A 15,437-nucleotide genomic window follows, 5' to 3' on the forward strand; every position below is an offset into this window, starting at 1 on the left:
TAGCCCAGGCAGTCGGGGGAAATAAAATTAAGCCCAATACACAATAATTTAAGTGCGCGCAACGAATGGATATTAAATGAATGAAGCTGACATCCGCCTGTCTTGTAGTAGGAAGCCACAAAAAAAAATCCCCACGGGTTTCTCATAAATAAAGCTTCGGTGTTGAAGAAAAATCCGTCCTTGTCCGGTATTAGCCATGGACATCAAATTATATAACATCAGAAATACACATAAAGTAAGCCCAAGTGCTCCGAAAACGTAAGCTTACTAATGTGTGCAGAGATTTTGACGTTTTTATTTACCTTGCCAGTCATCTTTTTTACACTTTCACAAATGAATATCCGCTTTTTATGAAATAGTAAGGCGCGCTTGAAATGTTTTTAATAAATGACAAAACTGACGGAAGACACGCCCTGACTTCAGGCAGACTGCTTTATCGGCGCTCACACTACGTACAGCTGCCGTCTTTATTATTCTTTCTTTTATGATAATCTGCAGGTGCCACCACACAAGTGCTTCTTGCAAGAAAACGACATCGGAACAGCAAGTTCCTTGTCAACGAACCGGCATACTCGAGACTTTATCGCACTCAGAGTGAATACGGTCGGATAGTGAACGTAAGTCGCTGACGTATAGGCTCGCTGAAGAGGCATAAAGGCGAAGTCAGTGCTCGTGTCGGACAAACATCAAGCTTGGCACCGGCGCCCAAGGGTTATAGGAGTCTCATATGTACAGGATATGACGATACGCATTTCAGTGTTGTGAACGAGCCGTTTTCGTCCCTGTAGTCCTGACGCTTTGAAGAAAGCCATGATGACGTCATGCAGAACCAGAAAAACCATTTGTTTTATGACCACGTTGTGCTTTGCTGCGGCATTCCAGACCACGCATGTGAGTGTTCTTTGTTCCAATCTCCATTATTTATATGCATTATTTGATTTTAATGAAGTGCGACAAAATGAAAAGCACTTTAAATAATGAGCCTGCTATTCAATATTGTACAGGTATAAACAGGACAAAACGAGACCAATTTCCATAGATAGTAGTAAAAATCGAATTACGCCGATCAAACGCACATGTTGTAATTCATGTGAAGCGAAACTTTGCGAAGCCATTAATTCAATGCTATGAAACTAAATGTGATGTGTAGAAGTGTCTTTATTGTGATCCTATGCAACGTGTAACATTATGCAGTGTTCACGTGGCGTAGCACGCCACGTGCCACGTGGCGTGCTACGTGGTGCTCTGGCACGTGCTACGTCACGTGCTACGCCACGTGACTCAGGCTGCTATTCAAGAAGAGAGGAGAAGCAACTGTATACAGAAGCCTCGGTCAGGAAAGGCCGAAATTTTCGCAAGAAAAGCTTCGCATTACTAAGCAGGTTTAGATATTGCGCATTCAAAGTTTGGAGACGCGAAACACAGGGTGTACAAATGAAAGCAAAAAGGCTTGCAAAATAACACAAAATGTGTACAAAAGAATGCTAGCAGGGCATGACGCTTTGGATGCACAAAGTTTAAAAAACTCCCTAACAACCAGCGGCGGTGACTACGCCATTCTGCAAATTAGCATGAGGTCTTGTTACACGCTTCCCTGCCCCGGCGACCACATTCCGATGAGAGCAGAATGCGCGAACGATCCTTTTCCGCGCTTAGGGTGCACGTTAAAGACCCTCAGATGGTCAAAATTAATCCGGAGACATTCCTTATGGCGCGTCTTATATAGCCCACTGTGCATCTTCTGCACGTTAAACTCCACAACTTCATTGAGTTAAAGAAGGAAATAATTTATCACTACCTTTGTTCATTTTTCAATAGTTTTCGCTGACGAAATGTAGCGACGCCATGCACTGAAATAGTAGGAATTTTATCCCGAGGATGGCCTAGTCAGGCGACTAGGCCATCCTCGGGATAAAATTACTACTACTACAGCGTGGTAGAGTGGTCAGTAGTGGGGATCATAAAACAATATGCCGGTACAACGAACATCTTGGAACCTATAGGAATCAAAGCTTTCGTGAAAAAGTTAATGAAATTCGTTAAATTAGCCCATTTCATTCCGTTAGGTGCGAACGCACGTTCGGCGCGCATTCGCACCGAACGCGCGTGGCGTTGGTGACTGTCGCCGGTGCCTCTGGGGGCGGCTCGGAGGTTTTCGACGAGATCAGAATGGGACACTGATGATGATGATAAGTGGTTCTTGAGGGAAAGGGAAAGGTTGGCGCTATCTTCTGCAGCCCTTGAGGGAGCACGGCTCAGCGCCAAATGGGACACTCGTCGAGCAGCGTCGGAAATCTTAGCCACCTTCTCGCCTCGCAACGCTTTTATATAAATACGCATTTGGTGCCGCAGCTAGACGTTGCCTCCCCTCCCTCCCTCCCGTCCCCCTCACTACCTTTCGCGTGACGGAAGAAGTCGCGTTTGCTCTCTATATATGGTGATTGTAAAGGAGGAAAGAGACGCTTAATTATGCAGCCTCTCAGGGAGCACGGCGAAGAACGCGCGTTTGCTCTCCGACGTGCCTTCGCTCCCCGTGAAAGCGCGCGTCCCTAGCGCCCTTTCACTCGCGCATACAGCGTCCAGAGCGCGGCGACGATTTCATCGCCGTTGACGTCATACGGAACCTCACGGCGACGGCGACGGTGACGCCGACGGCAGAAATCCGCTTAGGAGTGTCCATATAATTGTTATCGCAATAAAAGTGTCATTAAGGCCTAATGGTTATAGCACCGGGGTTCGATCACACCGTCAAGCCGGCAATTCAATTTTTGTTTTTACATAAAGGCTATTTGGCAAGACAGCAGCGGCACCCAGTGAGCCAGCAGCCATGGATAGTAGAGTCTGGGAGCGTTCGGGAAGGATGGTTGGCTTTAAAACTTGTATGCAGGTTCCTGAGAACTTTCAGTAGGCATGCGTCAAAAACAAGCGTCACCTCACAGCGGGCCCCTACGGGCCCGGAAATAGGTTTGTTACTTTGCTTTATTGCGATAGCAATTATATGGACACTTCAACCGGATTTCTGCCGTCGCCGTCGCCGTGAGGTTCCCTATAGATAAAATCTTCGCCGCGCGCCGTATGCCCGAGCGGAAGCGTGCGGGGACGCGCGCTATCACGGAGAGCGAACGCACTCAATCACCCACGCGCAAGCAAGGAAGCGGGAAGCCAGCGCCGGAGGGAGGGCAAGGGGGGGGGGCATTTCTACTCTGCTAACAACCGCGCTCGTCGCTCGCTCGCCCGCGCCGTCTCTTATCTCCACACGGCTCTGACCTTTATGCGCCGTGCATTCGCCGCTCAGTTTCCGTTGAAGCGATAGACCGCACGTACCTTCGCCCGCTGCGCGGCGTATGCGCTGGCTGCCAGCGTTTTGACAGTCGGCTGCAGTCATTCAGTGCGATCTATTCATGTTTGTTTGTGCGCGCTCACACCACGCTTGTTCATTCAGTTAGTAATAGTCGGGCCACATTTTCCAACGCACGGTACACATGCAATGCTTTCCAGATCGGCAGTGCAGCACTACAGCTGTGTCCCTTCGCACGCGCTGCCCACGGTAAGCGCTTCTCATCAACACCACCGTTTCACACGCGCCTTCTCGTGGTCATCGAGTCTCTCTTCATGTCGGTCTACTTACGCCGCAGCACACCTGCTTACTTAATCAGCTCATGTTTACTACAATTCATATTGCTATCAAAGCCGCTCCCCTTACTTCGTATGACATTGCTGTGTTGCTATCGCATTCATTGCTTCGCCCTTAGGGCGAAACTGTGACATTTTATTAGTAATGTATACGGCAAAAAAATATGGTACCTGCTTAGTCAAAGGTGATACGAGCGATTGGCTAACCCAGTAGAGAAGCAACACACTCAACAGAGCAGAATTACAGTTATCAATTTCAAATGGCAGCGAGTGGTATAAAGTGCATGTCTCGTATACATATCCAAAATTAATAGTAAAAGTCTAATTTGATATCAACACGTTCGTGTGCTTCGGCGAGAGAAAAGGAAAAGTTGCAGAGGATACTCAATTAGAGGATACGCAAGAGGAGACGCAATTAGGACCAGTAAAATAATATCTCAACCAATGCCCGAGCCTTCAGTGACATCATTAATTTCTAAAGAAGTAAGCCCTGCTCAGTTTATGTCAAATTTCCGTTCGATGCGTGTCTTTGTCTCTCTGCAGCTATCGTTTGAAAGTCACCCACGCACTCGAGACGGAGCCAGACCGGCACGGAGAGGAGAACGAATCTAACCGAGCGTTATTGAGGTGTTAGCAACTAAACCTGTAAAATTCGTTAGCCAGGCTCCTTAATTATAAAGCCCAGGCAGCTTTATTGGAGAGCTTTCTCGTGACATGTCTCACTGGGCGTCACAGACAGCTCCGCAGGGAGCTTCCGAGCCGCCTTAAAGGAGTTATCGTTGCTGTCGACACCCGGTTATACAACATGAATATATTACGCGCAATAAGGTCTGTCTAACACATGTTGTTCAGCTTGGATAATGGCACATATCTTCCAAGTTGTAGGAACTCTAACACACGCTTTTAGTACGCAAAAGAATGTGACGCTTTAGACCCAGCTCTAAGGGTACCGATACCGAAACTGGTTCGTAGAAACAACTGTAATTGAAAAATATTAGGTGCGCTCGGACGCTTGCCAATATTTTTTTATGGTTAGGGAGTTTGGACATTCATTAATCTAAAGGAAGAACTCACAAGTCGATAATGACCCGCCAGTTTCCCTTTAAGCGACGCATGTCAATTTGCCACGAATAATAACGTGGAACGTCACATATTTGTCACTATGAGACGGGCGTGAAAACGGTAACAATTCGTATAAGAGGTGAAAGCATATCAGGTTGTGCATATGCATCTTTTTCACGTACGTTTACGGGTTTTGGCAAGAGCGCTCCCAAACGTACATTTCTTTCGCTTGGTTTGCCAGGCGGCATAACCGTCATAATGGAGTTAAATATAAGCATGCAGGCCCGTTTCATGGAGATACTGCAACAGCGACTTATAAAGTGCGTACTTGCGTACTTGCGTACCCAAAGTGCCATGTCCGGCTTGCTTTCTTTTTGTAGTCCTTTCGAGTTCCTTAGTATACCTTCTTGTATTCACAGGCTTCCCGAAATCCTTGCCCGAAACCTTCGGCTGTCGAAATAGTGGACGTCGGCTATGACTACGTCACTTTCGAATGGAATGCGACTGAGTGAGTTTTCTCGGAAGTTTCTGCTCACGTATGTGGATTTATTTCTTCGTTAATAGTTTACATCGGCTTTATCTAACCTTACCCTGTTTAATATCTATAATGCCTGCCACACCAAGCCAATATGAATGGGAGCCAGTGGTTCGCTGCGGTGGCGCCACGATCGAGAACGTCTACGAAAAACGTTTTGTCAAGTGCAGCTCGCTTTCCTCTGCTTCCGAATGCTAACCTGCGAGGAAAGAATGCAAACGTCGAAGTGACGCTGGTAAAACGCTGGCCACACCCTGCAAACGCAGGCCATCGTTTCAGACGTTTAAAAAATGTCAATTCTCCAACTGGGCAGACATTCCTAAAACTATAGGAGGCTTTAGCATAGACCTTGCAAAATCGCCAGTTGCCACGTTGGTACAGTTGGTGCTTCATATCGTGTAGTTTAAAGAAAAATATACCCGACTTATCACACTTCCTTTGCTGACCCAGTGACAGCGACGGCGATCACCATTCAGGTGAAAACAGGGGATGCAAAACGATTGAGAAATTTCAGAAACTGAACAATTGGAGTCGACAACGGCGTACAAAGACACGTTTAAGACGTCATAAGAATTACGTTGTATTTCGAATATTCGTAGAAGAAGGGTGCGCGGGGAAGCTTGTTTACAAAACAGTACAATGTATTTTGTTTTCATCGCTACTTTATGAAACAGGTAGTGCAAAAAAAAAAAAGAAGACAAAACCACTTCACGAGCTTTCTACCCTTCCTCCTCTATAGCACACAGTCTGCCCGAAATATTTATCGCACATATTTTACTGCAAAGTACGCAACATTGAATGGCTGCTAGAAAGTTCTTATACGCGTATGTGCGTTCTACGATGCAGGAACCTCCAAAGCCCCTTGCACTGCGCATGTGGCTTTCCGGGTGTCTACTCGGACGTCTGTTCCGTGGACACATATCCCTCGCATTGCAGCAAAAATTTGACTGGCCGCGCCACAGCTGTGCTCAACCTGACGCCTGGCTACCGCCACACCGTCTGCGTGCAGACACAGTGCTCCGCAACGAATTTTTCAAGGCCATTTTGCAGAGAGTTCTACACCTTGTCTGCAGGTAGAAAGTGCATTGTACTCTCGCCAGCAATCCGGAGTCCGACTAGAAAAAAAATTCTGAAAGTGAGCTTGTGCATGCAAGGCCTCTTACCATTGAGAAGCCGGCTTTCGGGATCGTCGATGAGTGACTTGGTAACGTTCGACTAAAAGAAACGTCAAACAAGTTTCCTTCGCTCTTCGACATATATCTGTAAAGTACTCAATAATTGAAACGTTCTTTAAAATAAAGCTCATTTAGACGAAAGCGAAAAAAAGGGGGGAGAAAAACCAGCACCGATCACGTTGTCAAGAGATAAGTTTATTAAGACTCCCTAAATTGATCGACTAGTGCTCTTAGGTGTGCGAAGCATTGCTTTTACCCAAAATAGAAATTTTGCAAGCGAGATGAAAGGCAAGGTTCGCGCTTCCACTGTGAAAACACTCTACCAACACCCATGACGCACGTCACTGATAGTAATGAATCATATTCCATCTGAAGAAACAAAAATAAATTTCACTGCCGCTATTTTTTTCTTCCTGCTAATGAAGTCAGTGGAACTAGCTCTGAGCCCTCCTCTGTCAACCTTTAACTGTGTACGGGTGGTGACCTCTATGTGCGAGAGCCTTATTAAAGGGAGGCAGTAGCACCCGGCAGTAAATGTTCTCCTAGATGGCTGGAATAGGTAGACGAGAACAACCGTTTTCTCATTGGCGATATCAATGGCAAAAGTTTTGTGGCCCATGCAATCATTAGTTTCTCTACGAATAAGTAATTTCTTGGACGGAAGCTTCTACACAAGTGTAACGTAACAATTTATAATGATTCAGAAACTGTCCTAAAATAAAGATATGCAGTCACTTAAACAATTTGCAAGAAATTGCTTTTCGACAGCTCGTAATACTCAAAAATACTTAAAAACAAGAAAACTCCATAAATACTGTAAAAATACGAGCAAGTGTCTCCCAAGTAATGTGCCGCCATGTACTGCCTCATTTTCCGAAAAGTGTATTGCGTGTATGCCAATCAAGGGAACACTGTTAGCGTGAAATAGTGTCCATTGCTTCCTTCAAGAATTGCATATATTGCACTCGGTCATTAACTGATGGATTATTTGATTTGTTCATTATTTCTTCTATTTATAATTATTCTTTTATTCATTCTTCGTCTCTTCAGAGCCTTTGGAAAATTTCGTGGACTTGGCCATATTAGTTAACAGCCCCACACAATTGCAAGTCTCTTGGAGCACTTATGGGGCTGGTGACGACGTAGTGAAACGGTATGAACTCACGCGGTGGGAGCGTAGCCCCCGCCAAGCCAGCGCTCCTGCCACCAGCAAGTCCACGGCATTCACCAAGGAAACGTGGATGACTCTCGATGGGTTGGAGCCCCACACAAGTTACGCAGTCCAGGTGGTCGCCATCTGCGAAAACGGCAACGTTACGACGCGACGCCCATCGGCAATCGTGTCGGCTACCACCAATCCCGAAGGCCTCGTACACGTCTCTGACGTCACCCTGGCAACAATCAATCCGAGGCCTTTTCTATGCGACATTACCGTAGCATGGAAGGTGAAGGCCGGAGATCCGGAGGCACTCGAGCAACACGAATACCGCGTCACGCTGTGCGTCGGTGCGGAAGACGTCATCGAAAATTGCCGCAACAAAACAGTTCAGGGCGGGTACTCCAAAGTTTCCTTTCTGGGAGTCCAAAACTTCGCGCCTCTGTTCGCTGCGGTGACTCCAGTTTTCAAAATTCCGAGCAGAGTATTCGAAGGTGAGACCAGTGTGGCTCGAGGCTCGAGCTGCATGCCGGAAATACCGAGAGTCGAGGAGTTAGCTGTCAGGAACGTGACCGGTAGATCGGCCCGCATTACGTGGTCCAAGCTGAAAGAGCTCGACGGTGTCCACGGTGCTTACTACCGCCTTGTTCTGAGCACGAAAATACCTGCAAAGGAATACGAGGAAAGTGGCACTAACGTGGAGGAAGAGCAGACAGTGGAAGCAGGTGAGAGTTCCGCAGAACGCGACCATACCATCGTGCGAGACGTACCTGCGAATAAAACCAGCTTCGACCTGCTCGACTTGAAACCGTGGACGAATTACGCCGTCACTGTGATCCCTGGAGTCACAGCGACCGGAGTGGCCGTAGCAGGAGAAAGCGCCAGTGAAGCCTTCGAAACGCCAGCAGAACGTAAGTTGGTGCAAACAACGTAGCACAAGTTCGAAAGGCCTCACATTCGCTGTGCTCCCAGAGGAGCGAGCGGCGCTCGATAAGTGCTCCAAAGCTCGCCGTGCAAGCACTCGCAAGTAAGGTTTTGGAGCACTTTTAAAACCAGTAAAAAGGCGCAGAGATCTTTTAGCAGAGTTTTTGGCTAGCTCACCCACTCTAACCCCTGTATTCTCAAACTATTCTTGAATCGAAGCACCTCTTCCATTCTACCGAGCTTAACACAGCGCCGCTTCTCGGCCGAAGATGACGCTACGTTTCTCAAGAATTGCCGAGGGGTGTCAATGAAACGGAGTGACCACTACTGTCCAGGGGCGATGCTGCTATCACATTTCGTGCAGCGTTGAGTTGAGGAGCATTCTCGAATACTGATGGGGACGGACCCTCCTTGAGTAATGAGCAGCCTAATTTCGATAATTACAACGTTGCCATAATTAAGTGAAAGTCAGTTTTTCAATACAAGCTGTTCATAGAAGCTATTGTGGATGATCGCTTGATAACGAACGAGGTAATAAGAGAGAGAGAATGTGTTGACGAGGAAGTGATTTAGCAGTCTTTTTTTTCTATCGACAATTTTGTCAAAAATTACTAACTGTCCCTGCTGAAACAACTGGCAGAACAATAGCTGGTGCTTTTATGAGGCGCTGGCCACTCATTACATCTTCAAAAGTGTTCAAAAACACATTCACAAAGATACAGCTACGCAGGTGTACAGCACGTTAATAGTTTACGTAAGAGGATAAGTGTAGCAAAATGCACAGAGCTTACACAATTAGCAGCCACACAGGCATACACAGAGTGATTTACTTCTTGAATATAATACCTAATTAGTATTCTATCACTCATAGAAGTTTTAATTTGACATGATATCAGGCATATTAATTTTCCAATAACCGATATCTGTGTTGGCTACATATCCGCGACTTTTTTCTTCAAAGCGCAAGGAATGCCGACTTTATATCTGACTGTACACTGATGTGCATGTTTCTTGGGAGTGTGATGACACTTCACAGTAACCAACGCATAATTTCAGTTGCACATTAGCTTTATAAAGAGCTTTAGTTAATACACCTGAAAGCCGGAGGCACAGACAGCAATGGATGGATGGATGGATAGATGAGGCTGAACCCTTTAAATCGGGCGGTGGCATACGCCACCTAGCGTTATTAACATATTTTGTACTTTGTGGTGGGAGAAATTTCACCCGTGCCTTGATTTTAGCCACGAATTAGATAACCTCCGTTTGGTTATTTCTACCCGCTTAAAGTCTATATTGCCGTCACTGTCCATAAACCCCCAATGCTTTGAAAAAAATCAGCCCCATTGCTTTGCACTGTCGGGTCAAGTTCTTAACAGAAAAGTATGAGGTGTTCAGCCGTTTCCTCTTCCTCTCCCCACGCACCGCACAACGTGTTTATACCTTGGTACTTGACTCAGTAGATCTTAGTCCGCAATACTCCCGTCCTGGCTTCAAACAACAAAGAGCTTCCCCTAGAATTATCATGGATATTTTCTTTCGCAATTTCTTGCTTGAAAGTTCTGTATTTTCCCAGTGCCGATTTCGTCTGCATCCCTGTTTTCCATAGACCCCTCTCTGTTTCCTTAACCTTTTTCTTAACCGCTGCTTCCTGGTTTGCACTCCTCCTGCAGTCCAAATATTTGATTGACAATTTTCTGGGTCAGCTTCCTCCATTTTGTGTCTACATTTCTCATGTACAAATAACTGAAAACTCTCCTTGCCCACCGCTTTTCTGCCATTTCTCTCAATCGCTTCACAAATTCTATCTTGCTGTTAGCTTCCATGCCCTCGAATGACGTCCATCCCATGTCACCCTGTACCCCCTGATTTGGTGTATTTCCGTGTGCTCCCAAAGCAAGCCTACCTATCCCTCGCTGCTTAACTTCCAACCTTGCTCGAACCTCTGATGTCAGGCAAAGGAGCGCATTGCCGAAAGTCAAACTATAGGGACCATCACCCATTTCCAAATCCCTCTCACCACTTCATACCTATTGTAATCCCACAGCGCCCTATTTTTCATCACAGCTGCACTCCTGCTACCTTTAGCCGTTACATATTTTTCATGTTCCGTTAGGTACTCAGCCCCATTGCTTATCCACACTCCAAGATATTTGTACTTTATCCACTACCTCCAGCGCAACCACCTGTATCCTATGCTCGCTGCCCTGATTATCATTAAAAATCATGACTGCCGATTTTTCTTTACTAAATTTCAAACCTAAGCTATCTCCCTCTTTACCACAGATGTCCATTAATCCCTGCAAGTCTTCCTTGCTGCTAAAATCAACGTGCATATATATAGTGTACCACGAAAATACATGGTCACAAACGTGATGGGACGCGCCTTTTTTTCTTTCCTCTACTGCCTTTGTTGTAGCTCAGTGACGATGGCAATCTCTTATTGAGCGTGAGGTCGCTGGTTCCATTCCAGTTCGCCACGGCCACATCCCGATTGGGGCGAAATGCAAAAATGGCCGTGCGCCGTATTTCAGGGAAAACTACCATTTCCCTTGTTCAAGTGCATGCAAAAACAGAGGAATGCTTTCGTTAAATTTCCGCTAGATAGATTTCAACAACTTCTCTTCTGTCGTCGTAATTAAGTGAAATTCTACGCTGGAATGATGAGCGGCAACGGAGCCAGCTGTGGAAGAAGACGACGAACGTGGCAGCAGTGGACTGTAGCAGTGGCACGAGCGCGTGCCGAGCATGAGCGCAACCCGAGGGCCACCAACGAGCCAACTGCGGAAGAAGATGACGCTCGAGCCAATGCTGATGACGATAGTTTTCTGTACATAGGCGATTTCGCCTAGCCATATACGTCTGTCGTCGTAATGAATAGCGCCTCTTCCTCTTCACAACCACAATCTCTCTCTCTCGTAATGGGCAGGCCACGTTTACGGGGGTATGAGCCCATTACTTAAGGGAGTATGAGCCATTCATTGTCTTGCGTAACGGACAGATTAAATTTTGAAGCAATTTAATTTCGAAGAATTGCAAGCGGCAATGGCGGGCGAATGCTGCTAACCACGCCGCCGAGCAAACTCGAGACATTTAACGCAACCGACAACGGCGGACTGCGGGCATACCGTCAGTGACGTCGTTCTCTCCGTCGCAGCCGCGAACGTGTGTAACCTCATAATTGAGAAATACTTGAATGAACCATCGAGATTAACCCAGTGTTAAACACCGGGGCTGCACATTTCATCTTTGCTGATTAACAACCTTCAAGGAGTGGAAGGGCCGACGATTTTTTATTATTGCTTAATTACAAAGTTCTAAACTTGATACTTTGTTTTTTGAATTTGCAGTTGTCAAGGGCTTTCTTAATCGGCTTGAATTAGAAATATTCGCCTTACAATTACTAGATTTCACCTTCCTTTAAATGCAACAAACCTAATCGAATTCCGTGTGGTGGTTTCCTAGAAAAACGATTTTTCCGTTCTTATTTGTTTAGATACGAGCTCCCGAGATAAATCCGGCGCCCTGCATTAATGCATAGCCCGCGATTTCCTCTGGAACATTTAAGACGGTTTATAACTTCTATAGCCAGACTTTGGAACAGTGTACCTCTGAATATCAATAATACAAAAATCAAATTCCTTTTTAAAAACCTACTATACGAGTTCAAACTAAATAGCCTGATATTAATTTCTTATCTACGTGCTGCTGCCTAGTAGCACATTCTTCTCTGCTGAATTTCTTCATCATACTTGTTCTTTCGAAAATAACATTTTTGTACGACACTGATTCCAACAATTCTGAACATGTTTCCATCTGGGTACCCAATCAGTTAGCATGCATTTGAGTAATAATTACCGATCGGATTAAATACACTAGCGTGAGGTAATGGGTCCAAAAAGTGTTCCGATTTTTTGTACGATCTTTGAAAGGCAAATGAAGAAATTAAGATGTTAAAAGCACGATTTTTTTTTTTTCATTTATACGTCTTTAGCCCCGGGCAAGCCTCGAAACCTCTCCGTGCTGGCACGCGGAGGCGGCCACTACCTGACCTGGCTCGCTCCAGAATCCTGGAACGGGCCCCGCGGCGGCTATGAATGCAGCGTCGCCTGCGTCCAGGACAACGTCAGGGTCAACGGACCCAGTGTCGTTCTTGGGCCCGACACGACGGAGTTCGTGACTCCGAGACTGAGCCCTGGCGCGTCTTGCACTTTAAGCGTCCACGCTTTCAACGTGTACCGCGAAGAATCCCTGGACGGAGACGTTGCCAGGGTCCGGTTCAAGTTTCCCCAGGAATGAGGACGCCGTGGCAGCCGAAGACTTCTTCGAGTGACGAATGAGGAGGCAATGTCCCGAAACGCGCTCAGTAATGCTGGACGATCGTATTCGCATGCTGAATAAAAGGGAAGGGCGTTCAAGAAACGTGATCTCAACGTTTTGGTGGTTTATCTTGTCCTTACTCTAAGAAAAAAATCTGCGTATGCTTCAAAGATTCTTCCTGTTTATTTTTGTTTTTAAATTCATTTACCGCAATAGCAACAGGTGTTTGCAGCTGAACAGTACCGCGCTATCTTAAAACATTTTTTCAGAAGTACGACAATCCGATCAACTCGTACATCAGACATTGAAACTATATAAGCGAGTTATCCCGGCCTTTCACAGTGGTCACAACACCACCTGTCAAAGCATTATACATTTCTATTATGTCAGGAAAAATAGGGGAAACTTGAAAGCGTGCATCGCTCTATTGTAATTTACAAGGGGCGTCTTCTTCCTAGACGCTGTAAAGACAATTCTTTGTTTATTCTTGCGCGAGTTCATGATGTTAAATATAAACTTGAGTTGGTGCCAACGCCTGCGTTCATCCAGTGACTCTTGCTTACACGATATTAACATGGCCTTAACAAAGTCCATGCCTCGGTGTTTAAAGTGTGCTTAAGAATCTGCCAGTTTTGTGTTTTTATTTTAACCGTCGGAACCTTTTTTATCAAAAAGGTACTCTATACACGATGTATAGGCACCTAACTTCAACTTTCATGAAGCTTACTGTAGTTTCTTTAATTAAAAAACTATCAGCCCTTCCACTGGGGTGGATATGGAAGACCAGCAAAGCTGTACTATGGTGGGAATTATGTATTTCCAATTATGACTATTAAGATGTGATGGTGTAAGAGGTTATTTGAATTATTAAAGAATGAGAAATAAATACGATCCGGTGGTTTTCATTTATTTAGTGACCACAGGGACCATGGCCTTATGGTCGCTACGGTACACCTCCATAGGGTGTATGGCAAAGGTTGGCACGTTCTTCATAAACGTCACCAACGCCGCGCGCGTTCGGTGCGAACACGGGCAAAACGCCGCCGCCGTCGACAACAGTTGTGCGCATTGTTTGTGTGACCGCGCACAACCACTGTCAAAACGCTAGCGTGAGCAAGCGCCAACAGCAGCGAGCGAAGTTCATGCGGTCTATCGCTTCAACAGAAACTGAGCGGCAAAAGCACAGCGCATACAAAGGTAGGAGCCGTGTTGCAGATCGCTTTCAAGATACAGTACGCGCGACCGCCCGGCGCCCCGCAAAGTACAAGTTGCTCGCAGAGCAGAAGCAGTAACCCCTCCCTCCTGCGCTGTCCTCCTTTCGCGTGGGAGACTGAGTCGCCAGTTTCCCTTGCACCCGGTCGCAAGATACGCATTTGGTGCCGCAGCTAAACGTCGCCTTCCCTCCCTCCCGTCCCACGGCCTTTCGCGCGACGGAAGTGGCGTTTGCTCTCCGCCGTGTGTTCGTTCCCCGTGAAAGCGCGCGTCCCTCGCGCGCTTTCACTCGCACATACAGCATATGGCCAATGAGTTTTTTTTCTACATCCGGACGCGACCATCGAAGACCGAGCCCTTAACAGCTTCGCTATAAAAGTATAGTTTTTCATTACCCTATAAATACGGGTTATCAACGTTCAGCTCTGCACGGTGTGCCTTGTGTTGTCTCCTAAGTATATGAAACAATGCAAAATCTCCATTTCAATGTATTCTTTGTGCTACTGGTTCCCCAGAGCCATAAGAGTGAAAAATGCCAAGGGGCATCCTGGCTCACCACGGAAGTACCCTTCGCAACCTTAGTGGCGCAATAAGCCTTTTACATGGCCCGCAAAGGCAAATCCCAAAGGACCAAGGCTTCATGACCAGCCAGCAAGCATTCTTAGATAACTGCAGAGCCGGCTGCTGTGTCAATCTTGATCTATTGCAGCTGTTCACCAAATTGTTCGTCGCGTGGGTGGACGACTTGATGGACAGGCAGGGAGACCGTGGCGGGAGTGCACCAGAGTGGACACCGGGGGGGGGGGGGGCTCCAGTCGAATGAGACCGACGGTTTGGCAGTGTATGTTTTAAATATGCCTTGTCATAATTGTATATGTAGCATATTACAAAGTATAATCCCGAGTATATTGTTCTACAACCCAAGCCTAAGGCAGCAAAACCAAGGCCTGCAAAACTCGACAGCAGCGAGCAGCTGGAAGAGAGCTCACCGTCTCTTAACGAGAGGGAGATGTCGACGAAAGAACATTGACCTGTATAATATAACCTCTACGAAGTAAGGTACACGAAGTAACTTTCTTGTTTTTTGTGGTGATATGCGTAAATGTTGTCTTACCATAGCTTATTTGCATGTCCCCTTCAACGAGGGTGGCGATGTGGGCTTGGTGGTCGGTCATCATGGAATGGTATTGGCACTGTTTAATTAATACTGGCACTGTTCAATTATTATTCAATTCGGTCTCAACAATCACTATTCGCACATCCCTACCTGTGCAGCAACAAAAGGGAGGTAAAGAGGAGGTGGGCCCTCAGCTCCAATATTGCAGGAGGGAAATGTGGCTTGTGGGCAGTATTCAACGGAAATGGAGAGCGTGCCTGTGCAGAGATGGTGCTGACCTTCCTCCACCACTGCTTTAACAAC

General features: G+C 46.4%; 1 protein-coding gene across 2 annotated transcripts; it reads left to right on the forward strand.

Annotated features, from left to right (window-relative positions):
- The first annotated feature begins 649 nt into the window (after positions 1-649).
- On the forward strand, positions 650-13,666 carry LOC119450636 (usherin-like). Of its 2 annotated transcripts, none has more exons than XM_049666099.1 (5): positions 650-891; positions 5,115-5,231; positions 6,077-6,303; positions 7,456-8,472; positions 12,480-13,666. In XM_049666099.1, the coding sequence occupies exons 2-5, from the start codon at positions 5,170-5,172 to the stop codon at positions 12,782-12,784; spliced, it is 1,611 nt and encodes a 536-aa protein (XP_049522056.1). In that variant the 5' UTR covers positions 650-891; positions 5,115-5,169; the 3' UTR covers positions 12,785-13,666. The 2 variants fall into 2 exon arrangements, with proteins under 2 accessions (XP_049522056.1, XP_037570080.1); XM_037714152.2 differs by having other exon boundaries at positions 652-891; positions 5,115-5,203; positions 12,480-13,661.
- Positions 13,667-15,437: the final 1,771 nt, after the last annotated feature.

Source organism: Dermacentor silvarum, chromosome 4, assembly GCF_013339745.2.
Source record: "Dermacentor silvarum isolate Dsil-2018 chromosome 4, BIME_Dsil_1.4, whole genome shotgun sequence".
In the NCBI taxonomy this organism is placed as follows: domain Eukaryota; kingdom Metazoa; phylum Arthropoda; class Arachnida; order Ixodida; family Ixodidae; genus Dermacentor; species Dermacentor silvarum.